Source organism: Pongo abelii, chromosome 1, assembly GCF_028885655.2.
Source record: "Pongo abelii isolate AG06213 chromosome 1, NHGRI_mPonAbe1-v2.0_pri, whole genome shotgun sequence".
Taxonomy (NCBI): Eukaryota; Metazoa; Chordata; class Mammalia; order Primates; family Hominidae; genus Pongo; species Pongo abelii.
The window spans coordinates 124309463-124333488 of record NC_071985.2 but is presented as its reverse complement, the minus strand read 5'-3'; the positions used below and the strand labels follow the sequence as shown (position 1 = coordinate 124333488).

At 38.9% G+C, this 24026-nt stretch overlaps 1 protein-coding gene across 3 annotated transcripts in view; it reads right to left on the bottom strand.

The window, feature by feature from the left end:
- LOC100439522 (mitochondrial adenyl nucleotide antiporter SLC25A24-like) overlaps positions 1-13026 on the bottom strand; it is a 74013-nt gene extending 60987 nt beyond the window's left edge. For all 3 annotated transcript variants that reach the window (XM_024254784.2, XM_054530480.1, XM_054530481.1), the window contains exons 1-2: positions 12081-13026; positions 4479-4605 (exon numbers count right to left, since the gene is read on the bottom strand). In XM_024254784.2, coding sequence (XP_024110552.2) covers positions 4479-4605; positions 12081-12644 — 691 coding nt within the window. In that variant the 5' untranslated portion in view covers positions 12645-13026. The remainder of the gene's footprint in view (positions 1-4478; positions 4606-12080) is intronic.
- Positions 13027-24026: the final 11000 nt, after the last annotated feature.

Below are 24026 nucleotides of genomic sequence, written 5' to 3'. Positions count from 1 at the left end.
TGCTACATGTGAAGGAATCCAAAAATTAATAAACACCCCAAAGGAGTTTACCAATTTGTATAGATGCACCAATTACTTTAAAAATAATTACTGCTCAATGTTTGTTAATGGAAGAGCTATGAATAAACTGCAATGGAAGGGTAAATAAAGGAGTAAATAAGAGTCACAAATGAGGTACTATAAAGGATAAACAAGAAACCCCTAAGAAACAAAAACCATTTTAATAATAGGTGCAGTATGAGCAAGGTACACATATTTATTTAACTAAGATGTATTGCAAACTTACATATGGTATTAGAAACCAGGATAGTAGGTACCTGCAGAGGAGGGATAGTGATTTGGAGCAGGTAAAAAAGGAATGTTTCTGAGATGCTTGTAATAATCTACTTCTTAGTCTAGATGCTATTTTAGTGCTGCATGTTTGCCTTGTGAAAATTCATGGGGCTTACATTTGTAATTTATTTATGTATTTTGCAGTATATGTTATATATCAATGAAATCTTCCAAAAAGTAGTAAGTCAGGGCCAAACTGAAAACGTCATTTAATCAGCTCTGACCTTGTCTGGTAATTTCCCAACTATGCCTTTGTTCAAGCTATTGTCTCCGCTCAAGAAACACTTTCTCTTCATTTCTGTTTATATATTAACCAAGTACAAATCTTAATTGTGCCTGGACACAATTAAGTTCTTCTTGTATCACTTTTATAGCAATGATCATAGTCTACCTTGTATATAGCTATGTACATCTTTTATTATTCCACCCAAAACTGTGTTTCTGAAGACTTTTGTTAACACAGTTCCTAGTGCACTAGCTCATATATAATGCTCAAATACTGTTTGCTTAATTGACTAAAATATATAACATAATCCTTACCTAAAAGAACCTAGAATTCAGGCAAATATGTAGAAAAAAATTAGGTAATCCAATCCAGAACATAATCAAGGTCTATGGGCTTAAAGGGACATTTAGTGTTGTCTTTAACTATATGCAGTAAGCTTTCACTGAGAAGATGGAATTGAAATGAATTGAATGGAATAACAGTATTTAGATAGATGGAGAGGGGGACTGCAACCATTTCAACAATGTAATTCCAGGGAGAAACGCAAAATATTCTATTCCTGTACCAGTGATCTATTGCTAAGTTACAAACCACCCCAAAATTTAGTGGTTTACAAAGAATATATTTAGTTATGAATATGCTATCTGAGTTTGGTTCAACTTGTTGGTTCAGTTGGTTGGTTCTTCTTCTGGTCTTGTCTTGGTCATTCATGTAAATTTAATCAACTATTGGTTCAACTGCAGCTGGCCAAGATTACTTCAATCACATGTCTGCCACCTCAGATGAGAATATAGAGCAGTTAAGGACTAACTGGGTAGCTCTCTCCATGTGACCTCTCCAGCTGGGTAGCTATGATAGCAGCAGGAGGCAGACAAATTCCCAGGCAGAAAGGGGCAAGTCCCCGGTGAAACCCAACCGTCAAACCAAAGACAGCCTAAAGTCTGAAAACTGAGCTACCAGAGTCCATGACTGAAGCGAGAACTTCCTCAATGCCTTGTAGCCAATGAAATGGTAATTTTTCCAGGCCTGCCCATGGACAAATTAGCATGCACTCCCCCATTTGGAGCCCATACAAACCCTGGACTCAGCTGCACATTATACTACCCACTTTCAGGCCCACTCTCACACAGAGGGCCACCCACTCTCGAGTCCCCTCTCTGCTGAGAGCTTTCCTCCTGTCACTCAATAAAATTCTGCCCTGCCTTGCTGACTCTCCAATGTCCATGTAAACTCATACTTCTTGGTTACAGGACAAGAACCCAGAGCCTGCCAAACAGCAGGAGCAAAAAGGGCTATAACATATTCCTGGCCAGCTCTCCGAGCTATAGGCAGTGACATGCTCCCATTTGCTGGACTATGAGAATGAAGAGCAACAACCCTTCTGGGGGCCCAGACCTCAGAATTCCCCAAGCCAGAGCTATAACATAGTAACCCTCCTGCCCAGCAATGGGCTGCCACCCCACGTGATGGGAAGCAGCAGCGGCAGGGCCGGGCCAGCCCAGGAGCCATGGCTGGAGCGGGGTGGTGGGACCAAACAAGCTGTGACAGGCCCCCATTTGCCAAAGTGGGTGGATTGCAGGAACAAATGAGCTGTAACACAAACAAGCTGTAATGTTTCCTGGGGTGCTCAGTGCTCAGTACTCCCAGAGCAAAAGGCTGTAACACCTCTTGAGGCTCTGCGGTTGCTGTCATCTCTGAGTTGTCAAGTGCTACTGCATCCCCCTCATCCAGACACTGGTGCCCAAGGTGGAAGCCATTCAAGGCAGCATGCCTGGACTAGTCATGGGCTAAGTGCAGAGCCAGCAAGTGTGGGATCCAGGCCAGCAGCACAAGCTGAATGCAGCCTGCCAGCCCAAGTGGGCAGAGCAAGCCCAGTGGGCACAAGCAAACTTGGGCAAAGGTGCCATCAGACACAAAGGTTTCCAGCTGATGAAGAAGCACCAAAAGAGTCCTATGTCAGCTAGGCTTTTTTTCTGGTGGTTTACAGTGCTCAAGAGACAGCACTCAAGAAGACACGCCCCAATGTACAAGTACTTATATCAAGATTTGCTGATGTTCCAATGGCTAAAGCAAGCTAAATGGCCAAGCCCAGGTCAGTATGGCACATGGCAACATAAGGGCATGAATCCTGAGAGGTGTGGTTCATTGGGATACCTAATGTAAGCAAAATTATTAGCATTCCTAAGCTTTGGAGTTCTCAACTATAAAACATAGCTGCTGTGATGATTGTGTGAGATAAAAATAAGATGTAGAAGGTAAAATAGGTAGAACAAATATGACAAGTAGGAGAGTCCAGTAAATGTTATTTCCTTTCCCACCATTTCCTCAATCCCCAAAAAGCTCTATCCAAAAAAGGACCTTAATGATGAAATTACATTTAATAATTACTTCATTCACATATTTGCAACAGCATTCCATGGACATTTTGGCTGAACAGAACAGGGGCTCAGAAAGTAATCACCAATCACTTTCTTGGTGATTAATATGGTTTGGTTTGTGTCCCCACCCAAATCTCACCTTGAATTGTAATAATCCCCACGTGTCAAGGGCAGGGCCAGATGATGACAATTGAATCATGAGGGCAGTTTCTCCCATACTGTTCTCATGGTAGTGAATAAGTCTCATGAGATCTGATGGTTTTATAAATGGGAGTTCCCCCGCACACGCTCTCCTGCCTGCCACCATGTAAGATGTGACTTTGCCCCTCATTCGCCTTCAGCCATGATTGTGAGGCCTCCTCAGCCATGTGGAACTGTGAGTCCATTAAACCTCTTTCCTTTATAAATTATCTACTCTCAAGTATGTCTTTATTAGCAGCATAAGAACAGATTAATACAGTGACAGAAGTTAACCAGGTCAGTTCACATGGGGCCTTGCATCCTTCTAACTAGTGAATTTGATAGTACAGCCCACATGCATCCACTTGCCTCTACTATTGGCATAAGGCCTGGAAATCCTTCTAGGCAATTGGGCAGGGGGCAGTAAAAATGAATCTTCTCCCATCCTGGCTAATACAGTGAAACCCCGTCTCTACTAAAAATACAAAAAATTAGCCAGGCGTGGTGGCGGGCGCCTGTAGTCCCAACTACTTGGGAGGCTGAGGCAGGAGAATGGCACGAACCCAGGAGGCAGAGCTCGTAGTGAGCCGTGCCACTGCACTCCAGCCTAAGCAACAGAGCGAGACTCCATCTCAAAAAAAAAGAAAAAAAAATGAATCTTCTCTACTACTAATGTTTAACACATATAAATATGTGATGAACTGGGAGAGTCCCAAGAGGAACAATAATGCCTGAAAGGACCAGAGGGAGGAATATTAAATAAACTGAAAATGCTTACAATATAAAATTAAAAGAAAAAAGGAAGACACCAAACTATACATACAGTGTGACTGCAATCACATTTAAAGAGAAAGGGAGGCAGAAAGAAACAGAGAAAAAAGTCTAGAAGGAAACATTAAAATGTATCAAAATGTTAAAACTGATCTCTAGATAGCAGTGTTACAAGTAACTTTTACTTTCTTTCCGGATCCTTTTGTGTTTTCTGACTTTCCTGCAACCAATACATTTTTATAATCATCACAAAAATAGCAAATGTCATTTTTTAATTACCATAATACTTTTAGCTCATATATTGCAGAAAAAATGGAAAGGCCTACTCACTAAGCAAAGAAATTTTAAATTTAGAAGTCACAGGCTTCTCAAAAATTATTTTATTAAAAAGATGGTAACCACATAGGAATTATAGTACTAATAAATATAGTTTATGTATTATTCTTAGAAATTTAAAAATCAGTGCTGAACAACTAGTAGAAATAATCAAATCTTTGATATTAAGAGTAAATTAAAGGCTATTAAAAGTGCCCTTTAGACTGACAGTTATATTCATATTAAGTTAACTGTAGTTGTAAAAACACACATACCATCATTATTTTTATCCAGACTATTAAATGCCAGCCTCATTTTCTTCTCATGGTCTTGAAGATACTGCATAAATTCTCCAAAGTCCAATCCTAAATCATCGTTGGTATCTCCAGACTTAAAAATTATCTACAAAAGAAGAAGAAACTCATTGCACAGATGTATCATAAGTAAAGCCACTATATCATGTTAACATGTACACATTTCACTCATACTAATTATGATTTCCATTAGCATCCATTATCCTAGCTTTTCAGTCACAGCTACAGGCTAAGTATATTAAGCGATTTTTAAATTTGTGCAATAGTAGATTAAGCAGCCACAATGTCATTTCATATAATTATAAATTTTATTAGTAAGTATTTACCTGAGGTAAACTATTAATGCCAAGTACCTGAAAGGGATAATGACACTTAGATACATAGCCTTTGCCATTGGAGACCTGAAAAATCTGTTAACTGAGAAAAAAAAATGTAGAATTCTAGCATGTCCCTCAGCATAATGGTTTGAGACTTAGCCTTATAAAGTGAGAGTTTATGTTCGAGTCCCACTGGAGCCTTATGCTTTTTTAAATAAAAAATTAATAATATTTTTAATGCACATCATATATATTTTCAGTAAACTTCTACCTCTAGACCACGTTTTTTTATCTTCAGACCATCAATATCTAGCACAAAGTATGGCATATATAAGCCCTTAATACATTTTAATTGAATTAAAAAATAAATACTGTAAGCAACTGCCACTGTCTGACTAGGTGAGGTGCTAGGGATTAAAAGACAAGAAGATACAGTCTCTGCCCTGAAGGAAGTTACAGACCAGTAGAAACCATTCATATAACCAAAGACAATGTGTTAGCTGACATAAGGGAATGTATTCAAGGTACAATGAGGTTTGGGGAGATTCAGGAGCGCCTTCACAGAGGAAGAGTGCTTGAGCTGAGACTTGTAAAGAATAATAGCTGGACAAATAAATGGGACAGGATGTTCCAGGAATATGTGACAGTGTTTGCAAGGAGACAGAATATATGCTAATTAGAAAAAGATAATAATAGTGATAATAGTAACAGCTAATATTTATTGAGCACTTCTAAGCATTTTATATGAATGAATGAAATTTAATCACCATAACAATCCTTTTTCCGATTTGCTAAGGAGAAAATGCAAGGGAAAAATGTAGAAGATAAGGCAGGCAAGGGAGAGACCATGAAAGGATTTCATGCCACAAAAAGGATTTCAAATTAATTCTGCAGGAATTTCCCAATGACTGGAGTACATATGGTGCATATGTGAAAATAGTTAAATAACACTAAATTACAGTGTGAGGAAATTATTCCTGTTCCAATTTTCTTTCAATCTTCTGATTACATCACGGAGAACATATCAATTTTGTGCTAAAATGCCTCAATACTGGCAACTTCTTACAGAAAAAATCAGAGTATAAGCCTCAGGCTCACCTTCATCAGACAATACAGACAATTCCCAACTTAAAACAGTTTGCTTACAATTTCTCAACTTTACAATGGGTTTCTTAGAGTATTGAATACATTTTGACTTACAATATTTTTAACTTATGATGGGTTTCTCAGGACATAACCCCATTGTAAGTTGAGGAGCATCTGTATAATAATTAGCCAGAATTTAATAATACTAATTTGTTTTCAATTTGTTTATTTTATGCTTACTTGTAATCTACTCATTTTCCATTTATGGCAATGATAAGTTTTTATTTTAAAATAAATTTCTTAAGCGTAACATCAGCAAAATGGTGGAATAGGAAATCTCATGCTCCACTTGCCCTCATAGAAAGTTCAACTAGGAACTATACACGGACCAGAACATCTTTTCGTAAGCTCCAATACTTGCAAACAAGCCTGAGATGTCTGTGTGAGCCAAAGAACTGAATGAAAACTGAATAGAAGAATAAGAAGACTTGTCTTACTTTGACCACACCACTAGCCTCTCCCCAAGTCAACACAACACTAGACAAATGATTTCTCTGGGCCCAGGGTTTCTACAGGGGAAAAGAGGACCAGAAACAGTCATCCAGCTTCCCTAGCATTTTGAGATTCTTCTCAGGAAGCCCAATCCAGTCTCATCTCACAGACAACAGTAAGGAAAATGGCATAGTTGGACCACTGGAGTCAGGTAGAAACAAAGAAAGGAGGCAGAGGTCATGCTACCAGCACCATGAATCTTGGTGATAACTCTGTGTTCCTGCCAGCTGTGACACCCAATCAAAGATACCAGTGAAGTTCATAGCCCACAGTGCTAAGCTAGTCACCTTCAGAAACACAGCAGGAACTAACTTGGGTCCCAAGACAGCTAGTCTTTCTGCCCAGCCTCAGAGGCTCTCAGTGACCCCAACCAGGCAGGGAGATGCCTACCTCTACCCATTTCAAAGAAGCAAAGGGACACGACCAGCTTGACTACGTAAGTCAAGCAGCAGCCATACGCTACCAAAAGCCCATCCCATGGATTCACCCTTACAGGGAAATAATCCTCAATCATGCATTTCTAAGGAGCATTGCCCCTAGTCCCACCTATCACGAGCAGCAACTCTGCTTAAACTCAGAGCCCAGCTTACGGTCTTGCCCAACTAAAGAACCCAAATAGTGAAATTGTTCATTAAAAAAATACACTGTGACTGGCCTGACCAGAAGCCATCACAGTACTGCCTGATAGCAGAGCTCAGCCAGTGGTCTCATCAGATAGTGCAGCCCAGCCAGTATCTGATACCAGATGTTGATATCAGATGACATCAGAGCAAAGGCAGCATCTCAGCCAACTAAAGAACCCACAACAAGTTCCGCCTGCCAGTGGTCATCACCAGCTGGTCCTTCCAGAATCACAGGCTGGACTAAATAGTGAAGCTTTATCCCTGCCTCAAAACAACTTTAAAGGACAGAAGGAGGCTGTCTTGCAAATATGCAGATAACAATACAAGAACACAAGGATTACAAAAAATCAAGGAATCATAACACCTCCAAAAGAAAGTAATAAAGTGCCAATGAGAGACCCCAAAGAAAAGGAGATCTATGAAATTACTGACAAAGAATTCAAAATAATCCTCTAAAAGATCAACACAAGAGTATACAAATATAACATTTAATGACATTTGGCAAAACAATACACAAAGTAAGAAGCTCAACGATGAAATAAAAACATTAAAAAGAATCAAGTAGAAATCCTAGAGATGAAGAATACAATGACTGGACTGAAAAATTCAGTAAAAATTATAAACCACAGATGCGATCTTTCTTCTGATAGAATCAATGGGCCAAAAAACAGAAAATTTGAAATTATCCAATCAGAGGAACAAAAAAACAAAAGACTGAAAAAGAATTAAGAAAACCTACAGCAACTATTGGATACCATCAAAAGATCAAACCTGGCCAGGTGTGGTGGCTCACACCTGTAATCCCAGCACTTTGGGAGGCCAAGGCAGGTGGATCACGGGGTCAGGAGATTGAGACCATCCTGGCTACCACGGTAAAACCCTGTCTCTACTAAAAGTACAAAAAAATTAGTTGGGCATGGTGGTGGGTGCCTGTAGTCCCAGCTACTTGGGAGGCTGAGGCAGGAGTTTGCAGTGAGCCGAGATCGCAACACTGCACTCCAGTATGGGTGACAGAGCGAGATTCCGTCTCAAAAAAAAAAAAAAAAAAAAAAAACCTTTGCATAATAGGATAAAGGGCAAGAGGGCAAGAACACATATTTAAAGATACATTGGCTAAAGACTTCCCTAATTGGTTATAGATGCCAACATCCAGGTATAGGAAACACAGAGATGTTCAATCAAATTCAACTCAAAGAAGAGTTCACCAAGACACATAGTAATCAAACCACCAAAAATCAAAGACAAAAAATTCTGAGAGCAGCAAAAGATAAGAAACATATCACATAAAAAGGAGTGCCAATACAACTATCAGTAGATTTCTCAGCAGAAACCCTACAGGCCAGGAGACAGTGAGATGATACATTCAAAGTGCTAAAGAAAATAACTGCCAACCAAGAATACTTTAACTGCAAAATTGTCATTCAGAAATGAGGCATAAAAACTTTCCCAGAAAAAAAGCTAAGGGAATTCATTATCATGAGACCTGCTTTGCAAGGATTGCTAAAGGGAGTTCTTTAAGCTGAAACAAAAGGCTGGTAATTAATGACATGAAACAAATGAAAGCACTAAGCTAAATGGTATAAGTAACACAGATACATATTTAGAATATTCTGGGAATGCAATGGTGACAAAGAAATTTTATCCCTGGTGCAAGGGTTAAAAGAAAACTATTAATAACTGTAGCTAAAATAAATTGTCGAAAGAAACACATTATAAAATGACATAAATTCTGACATCAAAAGCATAAAATATGGGGAAGGGGCCATAAAAGTACTTTCCTATGTACAAAGTTGAGTTGTTGTCAGCTTGAAACAGGCTATTATAAGTATAAGACGCTCTATGTAGGCCTCATGGTAACCACAAATCAAGAATCTTTAGTAGAAGGACAAAACAAAGATAGAAAGCATTCAAAGTGTTCCACTACAGAAAAATATCAAACAATAAAGGAAGATAGCAAGAGAGGGAGAGAGAAACAAAGTACCTACAAAACAAGCAGAAAGCAATTCACAAAATGGTAGTATTAAGTCCTTACCTATCAAAAATTACCTCGAATGTAAATGTATTAAATAACTGAATAGAAAGATATAGAGTGATAAATGGATTTTAAACGTCCTGTTTTTTTTAAAAAAAATTTTTTAATCGAATGCTGCGTACGAAAGACTCTTCTTACTTTTAAGGACACACATAATTGAAACTATTTTGGAAAACAAGAGAGCAGGGATAGCTAAACTTATTTAAGACAAAATAGATTTTAAGTCAAAAATTGTAAAAATTGGCAGAATAGAAGAGAGAATTCTCTTCTATCCTCCAAAAAAATGATAGCAAAATGAATTTATTAGAGTAAAAAGGTTATACACCATCCTCAAGTGACATTTATTCCTGGAATACAAGGAGGGTTCAACATTTTTAAAAAATCAATCAGTGTAATACATAACATTAACAGAATGATGGCAAAAAACACAAACATCGCAATTGATGCAGTAAAAGCATTTGACGAAAGTCAACACCCTCTCATGATAAAAGCACTCAACAAACTAGGAATACAAGAAAACTATCCTCAATATGATAAAAATTGTATGTGAAAAACCTGCAATGAACATTACACACATTAGTGAAAGACTAAAAGGTTTTCTCTAACATTAGAAATAAGCAAGTATGCCCACTTTCATCATTTCATTCAACGTAGTACTGGAAGATCTAGTCAGAGCAATTAGGTTAGAAAAAGAAATAGAAGCCATCCAATTTGGAAAGCAAGAAGTAAAATTATCCCTTTTTCAGATGATATGACTTTATATGTAGAAAATTCTAAAGACTCCACCCCCCACCCCCACACACACAAAATGTTAGAATAAACAAATTCAGCAAAGTGGCATAATACAAAAAAATCAGTTGCATTTCTATACCTATACCCTAACAATGATTAATCCAAAAAGGAAATCAAGGAAACAATGCCATTAAAGCATCAAAAGAACAAAGTACTTAGGAATTAACCTAACCAAGAAGGTAAAAGACTTATGCAATGAAAACTATAACACATTCTGAAACAAATTAAAGAAAACATTAATAAATGGAAAGATGTCCCACGTTCATGGGCTGGAAGACTTAATATTGTTAAGATGTCTATACTACCCAAAACAATTTACAGATTCAGTGCAATCCCTACCAAAATCCCAATGAAGAATTTGCAGAAGTAGAAAAACCCATACTAAAATTCACATGGAATCTCAAGGGACCCCAAATAGCCAAAACAATTCTGAAAAAGAACAAAGCAGGAGGACTCACTTCTTGATTTCAAAACTTACTGCAAAACAAGAGTGATTAAAACAGTGTGCTGCTAACATAAAGACAGACATATACACCAATGGAATAGAATAGAGAGCCAAGAAATGAACCCTTATGCATATGTGGTCAAATAATTTTTGACAACAGTGCAAAGACCATTCAATAGGGGAAAGACAGTTTTTTCAACAAATGAAGCTGGGAAAACTGAATATCTGCATGCAAAAGAATGACATTGAACCCCTAATTAACACCCTATTAAAAATTAATTCAAAATGGATCTATGACCTACATGTAACTCTTAAAATTATAAATGTCTTAGAGAAGACAACACAGGGCAAAATTCTCAACAATGGATTTGGCATTGATTTCTTAGGTATGACATCAAAGGTACAGGCAACCAAAACACGACAAATTGGACTTCATGAAAATTTAAAACTTTGTACATCAAAAGTAAAAAGGAGACTCATAAAATGGAAGTAAACATTTGCAAATCATATATATAATAAGGGGTTCATATACAAACTATATAGAAAACTCCTAAAAATCAACAACAAAAAATAACCTAATTTGAAAATGAGCAAAGAACTTGGACATTTCTCCAAAGAAGTTATACAAATGGCTACTAAGCACATGAAAAGATGCCCAGCATCACTAAAGAGGAGTCCAGATGGTTTGGACTTCTAGCAACAACCAAAAAAAAAAAAAAATCTCACCGATAAAGAGCTTCACAGTCTTCAGATCTAACTCCTAAAATTCAATAGGAATTATATCTGAAGACTGCTAAGCATTGACAGAGAAGAAATAAAATAATTTTTTTCTCTTGACATTCTGAAACTTCCATCTAAATAGTTTAAAAATAATCAAGTCAAGACTGGCCTAGAGAAGGAAGGTATTCCTAAATTAGGTGAGGTTCTAAAACAATCAGCTGAAGTGTAAACCCATGGATCAAGATCTGACTTCCCCTAGACCTTGGTGTGGATGTCAAAAAGAGAATAGCTCTGGGGCTCTTATCTGTGCCTGTCGTTTGGAGACGACCCTGAAGCACGCTGCCCTGGGCAGAGAAACCCCTAAGAAAAGAGATGGTCCTTTACTTCTGCACAAAGGCTAACATGGCGCCTGACGTTGTGTGCTGGTTCCATAAATGCTGAACGAGTCACCAGAAACAGCATCCCCCCACAAGCCCCCTGGAGGTCTTTGTCACTAAGGAAAGTGGCTTTTTTTTTTTTTTGAGACGGAGTTTAGCTCTGTCCCCCAGGATGGAGTGCAGTGGCGCGATCTGGGCTCACTGCAACTTCCGCCTTCCGGGTTCAAGCGATTCTCCTGCCTCAGCCTCCGGAGTAGCTGGGATTACAGGCGCGCGCCACCACACCCGGCTAATTTTTGTATTTGTTTAGTAGAGACCGCGGTTTCACCAAGTTGGCCAGGCTGGTCTCCAACGTCTGACCTCAGGCGATCCACCCGCCTGGGCCTCCCAAAATGCTGAGATTACAGGCGTGAGACACAGCGCCTGGCCGGAAAGTGGCTATTTTAAGAAGATTGAGAATATGTTTCGTGGGGTCGCATTATTCTGCGTGACGAGGCTCACAGAGGAGAACCCCACCCTTACTCCAAAGGCCTTTGAAAGCAGCTCTGGAAAGGGTAGGGTTTGCTTCACCCTCTGCTCAACGTCTCCCCAGGCTGCTTGTGCCACCTTCCGGTCTCACCTCCTCGGAGTTCTGGTCAAACGCGGAGCTCCAGTTTCTCAGCCCCTCCTGGAGCTCAATGATGTCCACCACGCCGTCCCCATTGCGGTCCAGGTCTTCGAAGAGGATCCCGTAGCGTAAGTAGTCATCGTCATCCTGGCAGGCCACCGCCTCCAGCACGAAGCCCTGCACCCAGAGCAGCATGGCTGGGTTCAGAGGCTGCGGGGACCACTCGGCCACCCAGCCAGCACCGCGGCACTCGCCGCCGCCTCTTCGACGCCTGGCTGCACAAGGCGGGGGGTCCTGGCCGTCCGCCAGCTTCTGCAACCGTCTAGCAGAGCCGCCGCAGTTCGGAGCCCACGCGGGCCAAACCACCCGCGCCTGCGGGCTCTCGGGCGCCACGGAGAGGCGGCGCCACCTTGGGGGACCTCTGGCCGAGGCGCCACGCGACAGTTGAAGCGCCAGATGTGAGTTGAGGTGCCAGACTTGAGTTGAGGTGCCAGACGTGGCGGCTTTGGGTACCCAGGACCCTTGGACGGGTGGTCGACGGGGGAGCCGAGGGACTTTTGGGGAAAGGGAGCGCATTCCCCAGCAGGTTCTAAAGGGCACTCGCGGGTGTAAGATTGTCGCAGTACAGACTCAGTGCCTGCCGGAAGTCACTGCGGCGGGAGATGTGGCATGGAGTGAGCTGCTTGACTTGCTCTTATGCCAGCATCCAGCACTCTAGTGCCACCCTTCCTCCCAGGAGGAACTGCACCTGGGGGTCAGGACCCCGGCGAACCCCAAAAGAGGTCTAAAGAGGGAAGGCCTCCTAAGGAGCCTCTGCCCTGTCCCTGTCTCTGTCTTCCCTCCTTGCCGGCCGAGCCCATGTTGGCAAACCTATTTTGGCCATCCTGGGATTAGACTTTTCATGGTCTTATATAACCTTTTTCCAGTTAACTGGGTTGGGTGCAGAAATACTTCTATCTCTATTAATAAACGAAAAATAAAAATAAATAATAAACAAAGGGAAGATACATACAGATTAAAATTAGAACATTTTTCCAAATCCAGAAATATGAAACACATATCATAACAGTTCCAGTTTATATGCCACATTTCTATTCATAAATTTTGTTCTAAAATATAGAGAAAGAATAAATAGCAAAATACTTTAAAGTAGATCTGAAGCATTCAAAGTATTTTTTGGTATGCATTTATTTTAAATCAATCTCTGATTTTTGTTATCTATAGGACTATTAAGGGATCCAGCTGCCATTTATTTTTCCTCTATATTTTAGAATAGAAGTTCATATAAACAAATTTAATTTCTAATTCCTTTTTAATTATGAGGCATGATAACACATACTAATTTATCAAGATGTGCTTTATATTAGTCACATTTATGTGAACCTTAGGAGTTGATTATATATGTTTCAAATCTTTCTATTAATCCTATTAAGAAAAAAAGAGAGAATCTGACTAAAAATTAACTTTGGTTACTCAAATTTATGTTAATTGTGCATTTATATTCATTTCAATTTTTAGAAAATTTAACAACTTAATTCCATCATTAATCATTTATTAAGTACCCTATCCCAACCTGAGAAAATTAAATTTCTCTAATTTCACAGCAAATTCAAACATGGCATTTAACAAGAGGGAAAAAGATTGTATCAAATATTCTTCTGAATTTTAACACTTTACAGTGAGAGCAGATTTTAACTACATTTTAATAACCTTGAGAAGTATGTTACAACCCCAAATATTAAAGTAACTCCAAATCTTTAATTTATAAAATGGCAGAAATATCTGTGTCCTGAAAAACTGGAAAAATGGACTGATCTAATGTATTACTAGTTGTTTGGTATATTATAAATTATATAATTGTAGTTACATTTATTAAATCACAATTTTAGAACCCATCTAATCTTTATAATGTAGCTATACATAGACATCTTAAAATATCTTTGGCCTAGTCTCTCTCAACATAAATTGAAAAGATAGAGGCATAAAAAGCAGGGATAGATGAGAATACTATTCATCCTTCATATAAGTTTAAGACTGTAAAGGGAAGTTCCAGTCAGCCTTTATTCTAGTAGATCAGAGCTTGAAAGTAAAGTATAAAGTACTTAGAGAAAAAAAGAAAAACTCAGTCTTTTTTAACACAAATTTAAGAATAAGAGCTCACACATTTTTCTGAATTACTTTGGTCACATTGGTGACTTTCCTGTAATGTTTAAATGTTAAAAAAAAAAAAAAAAAAAAAAAAAAAAAAAAAACAAGCATAGCTAAAAAACGTCTGTATCTCTAAATAAGAGTGCTCAGAAAAGGAATAAGAGGTCACCATTATTCCACTCACAACACTGGTAGGAGACTGAGGTATTCTGATGCCATGAAATTCTGTTTAGGACTTTCTATTTTGTTTTGTCCATTTTAGAGAAAGAAAAGGAGCCTAAATTCAACTGTTTTGCTATGAATTATGGTTTTAAATGCATGAGTTTTCTATTAGTGCTTTCAAACATTTTAAATATGCATATATGGTAAGGAGAGGTGAAAAAATAAAATAAATTTAAAATGCACATAAAGCACTAAAATGTTAGCTTTTTAAAATACAAAGTAGAGAATTCAGATAAGCTTCAAAATATTCCAACTCTTTAATATGAAATACTAGGTTAATTATATAATTAGGTTATATTCTGTATTATAAATTGCATTTTAATCCACTTAAATGCAAATTTCTATGACTGTTCATTAAAATTTGGAGAAATATAAATAGATTTTATGAATATTAAAGATTTTAATTCACCAATAAATTAATAAACTGTATTTCTGGTTTACTTAAAATTCAATATTTAATTTGTATGTTTACCTTTTGGGAAAATGGATGTAGCATCTTTTCATACAGACCTTTTGCAAATTAAGGAAAAAGCCAAGACATTTTCATATTTATAAACAAGTGTCCAGATAATGATGGTTCAAGATTTCATTTCTATTTTTTATTTTTGAGATGGAGTTTCACTCTTATTGCCCAGGCTGGAGTGCAATGGCACAATCTCGGCTCACCACAACCTCTGCCTCCTGGGTTCAAGCGATTCTCCTGCCTCAGCCTCCCGAGTAGCTGAGATTACAGACGTGTGCCACCACGCTTGGCTAATTTTGTATTTTTAGTAGAGACGGAGTTTCTCCATGTTGGTCAGGCTGGTCTCTAACTCCCAACCTCAGGTAATCCGCCCACCTCAGCCTTCCAAAGTGCCGAGATTACAGGCGTGAGCCACCGTGCCCGGCCTCAAGAGTTCATTTCTAAAATATTCCCCAAGAGCGGTTTTGCTGATTCATAAAACACACAGTTTACAACACACTGAAGTAAGAAACTTTATGAAATATGGAGTCATGCCTCTGGAAAATCCTGTCACTCCACTCCTTTTATAAATTTGAGAAAATAAGCTGATCATATTTAGCTGTGGGACTCATATCATGGCTAGAGAATTCAAGGAAAGGGAAAAGTCCAATTAATTTGATATTTTAGCTTTCTTTTAAATAGTAAGTTAAAACATGCTAAAACAGATAATAAAATAAAATTAATTAAATTACTTCACAAGGATCCCCAAGGGAAAATCTCTGGTTAATTACACTGTATAGTCAGAGGCTCTCATGGAACTATCTGATGATCGTCACTATTTAATTTTCATTCCTTTTAGGAACAAAGTCTGTCCACTAATGGTGAAATCTACTTATAATTATTGTGGAGTTACAATTTTAAAAATTCTCTAGGCATACATAGGTACCCTCATTCAACCTCTCATGTCTTAAGAACATCTCAAATTCAGAAACAAAAAAAAATATGTTTCTCATTCCACGTTTCACTTTTCAGGGAATGGCTGCACCATTCATATAGCTTCTGAAACTGAAAACCTGGAAGGTATCCATGACATTTCCCTCTCCTTCATCTTACACATCTAAACCATCACCTACCAGTTTCACTCTCCAAGTTTCTCTCAAATCCATCCAATTATCTTCATGTCCACTGCCACACCTTCTGTCTCCAAACTACCATCATCTCTTGTCTAGACTGTTGTGATTACCCTCCTCTTTCCATTTTTTTCTCTATCCTTTAACCAGAGTAAACTTCCAACAATGCAAATCTGATACTTTCCTTCTTCAGTAATTTCCCATTATGCTTAAAGACAGTATCATCTGACCTCTGTTTCCTCCTCCCAACTCACCTGTACTACTCTTGCTTTCTGTACTCCAGCCATACTAGCTACTTTTCAGTTTCTCAAAGTGTCCCATTCTTCTTCCTTCTTCAGGCTCATTACACATGCTTTCCCCTTTGCATGAAAGTCATTCCCTGTTCTTTGCTCATTTAACTCCACCTCAGTCTTCAGCTCTCAGTTCAGTATTTTTCTCAGTTCATATATATATTTTTCAAGAAACTCTTTCCAGAACTTCCTCATTTCCCCTATTAACGGTCCTCAGAGAACCCTATTTTTCCTCTGTAGCTATAATCGCAGTTTATAACTATATATTTGTATAAATGTTTAATTAATTTCTTTCTTCCCTACTAGACTATCTATTCTATAACAGCAGGGTCTCTTTTTGCTCACCCAAAACCCATGTGTTTGGCACATTGCACAGCACCTGGCTACCTTAAATTCTCAAATTACAATATACATTTGTACATTTGTACAATATACATATGTACAAAATACAAATGTACATAATACATTTATATTATGCTAGTATTTTTCTCTCTAATCTTTATATTATGCTAGCATTTTTCTCTCTAATCTTTATATTATGTTCCCAAAATTGATGTAGCTAAATAGGGTAAAATCAATAGACAATTGACAAGTAAGTCTTTCACTGTTTGTTTTAGTCTAAACATTCTGTTCCCCCCTCCCACCCACCCCTACAAGAAATTAAATAACTCCTCTAAAATGTAGAGAAGATCCCTTGAAAATTTAGAAAATATTTACTTGCCATGGAATTTCTTGGAAAATGTTCTATTGCTATATGCATCTTTTTATTTTTTTAATCAGAAACTAATAACATCCCCTCCAGTTTTTATAGTTTTGTAATTAAATTGGAAACTTTCTTACTTTTTTCTAATGTTGAACTTACTTTGCCCATCGATTTTCTCCCAACTCATTATGAAAACTGTAAACTCTAAAAAGGATGGCACAACGAACATTTATATATTCACCACCTATAAAATTTAACATTTTGCCATAATTACATTTTGTCTCTCTTTCTCCATTCTACTTAAACATATATATAAATGTGGGTGTGTCTATCTGAGCCATTTGAAAGTAAGTTACAGGTATGATGACACTTAACCATAAAGTACTTGGACATATCCTAAAAACAAGGACATTAGCTTACATAACCACAACGCCATAATTATATTTTAGAAATTTAAAAATAATTCTCTATTACTTGAGATGCTAAGGCAGGAGGATCACTTGAGCTCCGGAGTTTGAAGCCAGCCTGGGCAACATAGCAAGGCCCTGTCTCTTTAAAAATAAATAAATAAATAAATAAACAAGTAACCTCTATACCATCAATACTTATTCTATATTCAAATTTTTCCCAAGTGTCCCCAAAATGCCATTTACAGATTTTTTCAAACTAATGTCCAAATAAATTTACCCATTGCCCTTATTATGTTTATTCTCTTAATCAAGACTAGTACCAGTCCACCACCAACACTGTTTTTTCCACAGCAATGACTTTTTGAAGAACTGAGCCCAGCTGTCTTGTAGAATATTCCACAATCATGATTTGTTTGATTGTTTCTTAGGGTATTGTTTAACTTGTTCCTCCATTGCCTGTATTTTATACAGTTCTAAAGACATGGTCAGATTCTAGTAAAAAATCTGGGCAAAAATACTTCATAGGAGAGGCTGTGCAATTTACTGTCTCTTCAGTTTAATAACATCTTTGTTTTCTTTCTAAAATATTTACCATCTGTCCTGTAACTTGCACCGTATTCACCTAAGCTGAAATTTGTTAAATATCTAAGAAAAAAACAGGGTGAATGAAGTTCTTATGTCAGTGTACTTTTCTTCTCTCTCTTTGTTTTTCTTGCATTGTTTGCTCTCCCATAACTTGAAGCAGTGGCTTTCTTCCTTATTACTAGCAATAAGGAAGGACATCTTATAATAATAAAAGGGTCAACCCTAAGTTTATGTACACATAATAATATAGCTTCAAAATATATAAAGCTAAAGTGGCAAATGTAGAGGAGTGATAGGGAAATCCACAATCATGGTTAGAGATTTAAACATATCTTTTTCAGTAGCCAGTAAGAAAAGCAGACAAAAAAATTAATAAGAATCTAAAACATTTGAATAACACATTTAACTAATTGATCTTATAGAACACATATATAGAACACAAAATACAACTTCAAAATCCATTTATTTCAAGGAACAGAAATAATACAAAGCACATTCTGATGGCAGTGCAATTAAAACAGGAGTTCACCATCAGGAAGATAATTGGAAAAATCCCCAAATGTTTGTAAAATAAGCAATATATTTCTACATAACTGATGGGTCAAAAAGAAATCACGATGGAAACTGGACATTTTGAAATGAACAATAATGAAAACATTACATATCAAAATTTATTGAGTGTAGGGAAAGCAGTACTTAGAGGGAAATTAAAACTTTAAATTAATATACTAGAAAAGAAAAAAAGGTCAATTATTTAAGCCAGGGATTAGCAACCTTTTTCTGTAACTGTCCAGATAGTAAATATTTTAGGCTCCGCAGATCACGTGATCTCGCGCAGTTACTCAACTCTGCCCTTGTAGCCATAGACAATACATAAACAAATGGAAGTGGCTGTGTTACAATTAAATTTAATTTACAGAAATAGGTGACAGGTCAGATTTGGCCCTCAGGCCAAAGTTTGCCAACCCGTGACCTAAACTTCAAACTCAGGAAACTAAACAGGAAAATAAACAGAAAGAAAGGAGGATGAAAGTAGTAAAGAGAGGAGTAGAAACTAATGAAACAGGCGAGGTACGGTGGCTCACACCTGTAGTCCCAGCAATTTGGGAGGCTGGACAGGCAGATCAGTTGAGGTCAGGAGTCCGAGACCAGCCTGGTCAACAGGGTAAAAAATTAGCCAGGCATGGTAGTGCATACCTGTAGTCCCAGCTACTTGGGAGGCTGAGGTACATGACTCCCCATATCATTTCTGATTGTGTTTATTTGAATTTTCTGTCTTTTCTTCTTTATTAGTCTTGCTAGTGGTCTATTTTATTGACTTTTTTTTTTTTTTTCCAAAAAACCAGCTCCTGGATTTGTTGATTTTTTTAAGGGTTTTTCATGTCTCTATCTCCTTCAGTTTCACGTTGAACTTGGTTATTTCTTGTCTTCTGCTAGCTCTGGGATTTGTTTGCTCTTGGTTCTCTAGTTCTTTTAGTTGTGATGTTAGGATGTCAATTTGAGATCTTTCTAGCTTTTTGATGTGGGCATTTAGTGCTATAAATTTCTCTCTTAACACTACTTTTGCTGCACCCCAGAGATTCTGGTACATTGTCTCTTTGTTCCCATTGGCTTCAAAGAACTTCCTGATTTCTGGCTTAATTTCATTATATTAAGTCATTCAGGAGCATGTTGTTCAATTTCCATGTAGTCGTGTGGTTTTGAGTGGGCTTCTTAATCTTGAGTTCTAATTTGATTGCACTGTGGTCTGAGAGACTGTTTGTTATTATTTCAGTCCTTTTTGCATTTGATGAGGAGTGTTTTACTTCCAATTATGTGATCAATTTTAGATTAAGTGCCATGTGACACCAAAAAAAAAAATGTGTATTTTGTTGTTTTCAGTGGAGAGTTCTGTAGATACCTATCAGTTCCACTTGGTCTACAGCTGAGTTCAAGTCTTGAATATATTTGTAAATTTTCTGTCTCAACGATCTGTCTAATATTGACAATGGGGTATTAAAGTTTCCCACTATTATTGTGTGGGGGTCTAAGTCTCTTTGTAGGTCTTTAAGAACTTGTTTTAAGAATCTGGGTGCTCCTGCATGTATACATATGTAACTAACCTGCACATTGTGCACATGTACCCTAAAACTTAAAGTATAGTAATAAAAAAAAGAATCTGGGTGCTCCTGTATTGGGTGCATGTATATTTAGGATAGTTAGCTCTTCCTGTTGAATAGATCCATTTACCGTTATGTAATGCCCTTCTTTGTCTTTTTTGGCCTTTGTTGGTTTAAAGTTTATTTTGTCAGAAACTGGGATTGCAACCCCTGTTTTTTTTTTTCTGCTTTCCATTTGCTTGGTAAATTTTCCTCCATCCCTTAACTTTGAGTCCTATGTTCATCTTTGCACATGAGATATGTCTCTTGAATACAGCATACCGATGGGTCTTGTCTTTGTACCCAGCTTGCCATTCTGTGTCTTTTCACTGGGGGCATTTAGCTCATTTACATGTAAGTTTAATATTGTTATGTGTAAATTTGAACCTGTCATCATGATACTGGCTGGTTAATTTTGCAGATTTGTTAATGTAGTTGTTTCATAATGTCACTGATCTGTGTACTTCAGTGTGTTTTTGCTTGTGATTTCGCTATCCATGTTTAGTACTTCCTTCAGGAGCTCTTGCAAGGCAGGCCTGGTGGTGATGAAATCCCTCAGCATTTTCTTGTCTGAAAAAGATTTTATTTCTCCTTTGCTTATGAAGATTAGTTTGGTCTGATATGAAATTCTGGGTTGGCATTTCTTTTCTTTAAGAATGTTGAATATTGGCCCCCAATCTTGTCTGGCTTGTAGAGTTTCTGCTGAGAGGTCTGCTGTTAGTCTGATGGGCTTCCTTTTGTACGTGACCTGGCCTTTCTCTCTGGCTGCCCTTAACATTTTTTCCTTCATTTCAACCTTGGAGATCCTGATGATTATGTGCCTTGGGGTAGATCTTTTCGTGGAGTATCTTACTGGGGTTCTCTGGATTTCCCTAATTTGAATATTGGCTTGTCTTGCTAGGTTGGGGAAGTTCTCCTGGATGATATCCTGAAGTGTGTTTTCCAGCTTGGTTCCATTCTCCCCAACTCTTTCAGGTACTCCAGTCAGTCATAGGTTTGATCTTTTTACATAATCCCATAGTTCTCATAGGTTTTGTTTGTTCCTTTTCATTCTTTTTTCTCTAATTTTGTCTGCCTGCCTTATTTCAGCAAGATAGTCTTCAAGGTCTGATATCTTCTCTTCCACTTGGTTGCTTTGGGTACTGATGCTTGTGTTTGCATCATGAAGTTCTTGTGCTGTGTTTTTCAGCTTCATCAGGTCGTTTATGTTCCTTTCTAAACTGGTTATTTTAGCTAATACCTCCTGTAATCTTTTATCATGGTTCTTAGCTTCTTGCATTGTGTTAGAATATAATCCTTTGGCTCAGTGAAATTCATTATTATGCACTTTCAGAAACCTACTTCTGTCAGTTCATCAGTCTCAGCTTCAGCCCTGTTCTGTGCCCTTACTGGAGAAGTGTTGAGATCGTTTGGAACAAAAGAGGCATTCTGGCTTTTGAAATTTTCAGTGTTTTTGCATTGGTTTTTCCTCATCCTCATGGTTTTGTCTACCTGTGATCTTTGAAGCTGTTGACCTTTGGATGTGGTTTTTGTGGGGTCTTTTGTGTTGTTGTTGTTGTTGTTACTTTCTGTTGGTTTTTCTTCTAACAGTCAGGCCTCTCTTCTGTAGGTCTGCTGCAGCTCGCTGGGGGTCCACTCCAGACCCTGTTCGCCTGGGTATCACCAGTGGAGGCTGCAGAACAGCAAAGATTGCTGCCTGCTCCTTCCTCCAGAAGCTTCTTCCCAGAGTGGCACCAACCTGATTGATGTCAGCGGGAATTATCCTGCATGAGGTGTCTGGCAACCCCGATGGGATGTCTCACCCAGTCAAGAAGCACGGGATTGGATCGGGGACCTCCTTATGGAGGCAGACTGACTGTCCCTTAGCAGAGCTGGTGCGCTGTGCTGGAGGAATAGCCCTCATTGGGATCAGCTGTTCTCTTCAGAGCCAGCAGGCAGGAAAGATTAAGTCTGCTGAACCTGGGGCCATGGCCGCCCCTCGCCCGAGGTGCTCTGTCCCAGGGAGATAAGAGTTCTGTCTGTAAGCCCCTGACTGTAGCTGCTGGAATTCCTGCAGGGATGCCCTGCCCGGTGAGGGGGGATGGCTTCAGGTCCCACCTAGGAAGCAGTCTGGCCACGATCTGCAACAGCCACTTTGCTGTTTTATGGGGAATTCCACCCAGTCCAAATGTCCTAGTCTCCTTAGCACTCTCAGGGGAAAACCTCCAACTAAAGCCTCAGTAATGACGGTCGCCCCTCGCCCTGGGAACTGAGTTGTCCCAGGCTGACTCCAGACTGCTGTGCCAGCAGCGAGGATTTCAAGCCAGTGGGTCTTAGCTGGCGGGGTTTCCGTGGGAGTGGGACCCTCCGAGTGAGACCACTTGGCTGCCTGGCTACAGCCCCCTTTCCACAGAAGTGGACATTTCTCCTGCCTCACTGGAGTTCCAGGTGCTGCTGGAGTATGCAAAAACTCCTGCAGCTCAGCGCCTGCCCAAACAGCCGTCAACAGGCGCAGCTGTCATTGGTCTGCCCAATTTTGTGTTTGAGACCCAGGGCCCTGGTGGTATAGTCTCCCGAGGGGATCTCCTGATCTGCGGATTGCAAAAGTCTGTGGGAAAAGCTTAGTACCCTTGGTGAGTAGCACTGTCCCTCACCACTTCCCTTGGCTGAGGAGGGAGGTCCCCCTGCCCTGTGCAGTTCCTGGGTGAAGCAATACCCTGCTTCTTCTCGCTCTCTGTGGGTCATGCCGACCATCTAGTCAGTCCCAATGAGATGAACTGGGTATCTCAGTTGGAAATGCAGAAATCACCCACCCTCCTCGTTCCTCTCGCTGGCAGCTGAAGACTAGAGCTGCTTCTAGTCAGCCATCTTGTCCCCTCCCCGCCAAGGTAAGTTTAATAAGTCTTCTAAATTTGTCCTTGCCATAATGATCAGTGATGATCTGTCTTTTAATAAGTTAAATGCTTTCCAGACTTCAAGACTCTCACTAACATCAAAAATAAAATTAAATATTGGCCATATTACCAGGATTTTAGAATGTTGTATTTTATCCTCTAATTATAGGTCAAATAACTAAGGTAGAAAGGAATAAAGCAACTTCCATGTATGTAGTGAGGATGTTGGGGGGTCTGGGACTAAAATTCTGCCTTGGGATTCCCAGGAGTTGGTAATTATGATTTTTGTACTCTTAGAAACAAAAAAAAATAACATTCTATTTTGTTCCTCTGCTTACCCTATTCCGTTCTCTAAACTACAAAATCTCTGCTTATCAAAATAAGTTGGATTGTCAATTTGTTTGAGCTCAACAAATGCATTTCCTGAGCCCTTGTGAGTAAAGCTCTGTGCTGGTTACACTGGGTAACTAGTGATACAGAGGATGAGTAGAGCATTCTTTCCTGAAAAGAGCTTAAGATTTCTGTGCCCAGCTCAGCCTGGGTTGCCTGTAAGTGAGAAAATTGACAGCCAACACCCACAGGCTTATTCTGATAAAAGGGGAGATGATAATAAATGGTGGGTTTTTTTTCTTTCTTTTTTTTTTTTTAAAATGGTGTCTTGCCATGTTGCCCAGGCTGGTCTTGAACTTCTGGGCTCAGGCAGTCTTCCCTCCTTGGCCTCCCACAGTGCTGGGATTACAGCGTGAGCCACCACACCTGGCCTTGTGAATGGTGGTTCTCATAGGTCTGGGCTTTCAACCTCCCAAGGGTTCTGGTCAAACAGCCTCAGGAGAATCTTCTGCAGAGAGTGTCTGGCTGCCAACTGTCAGAGTTGAGTGTCACAGAGTCTTGGCATGGGTCTCCTCCCTCTGTTTCATTTCACAGATTACATGTTATTAGTAGGAACATCACCAGAAGGAGCATGAGGATGTTCCTTCTAAGAACTAGGAAAGATATAATAATGCTGCTGGATGGGCT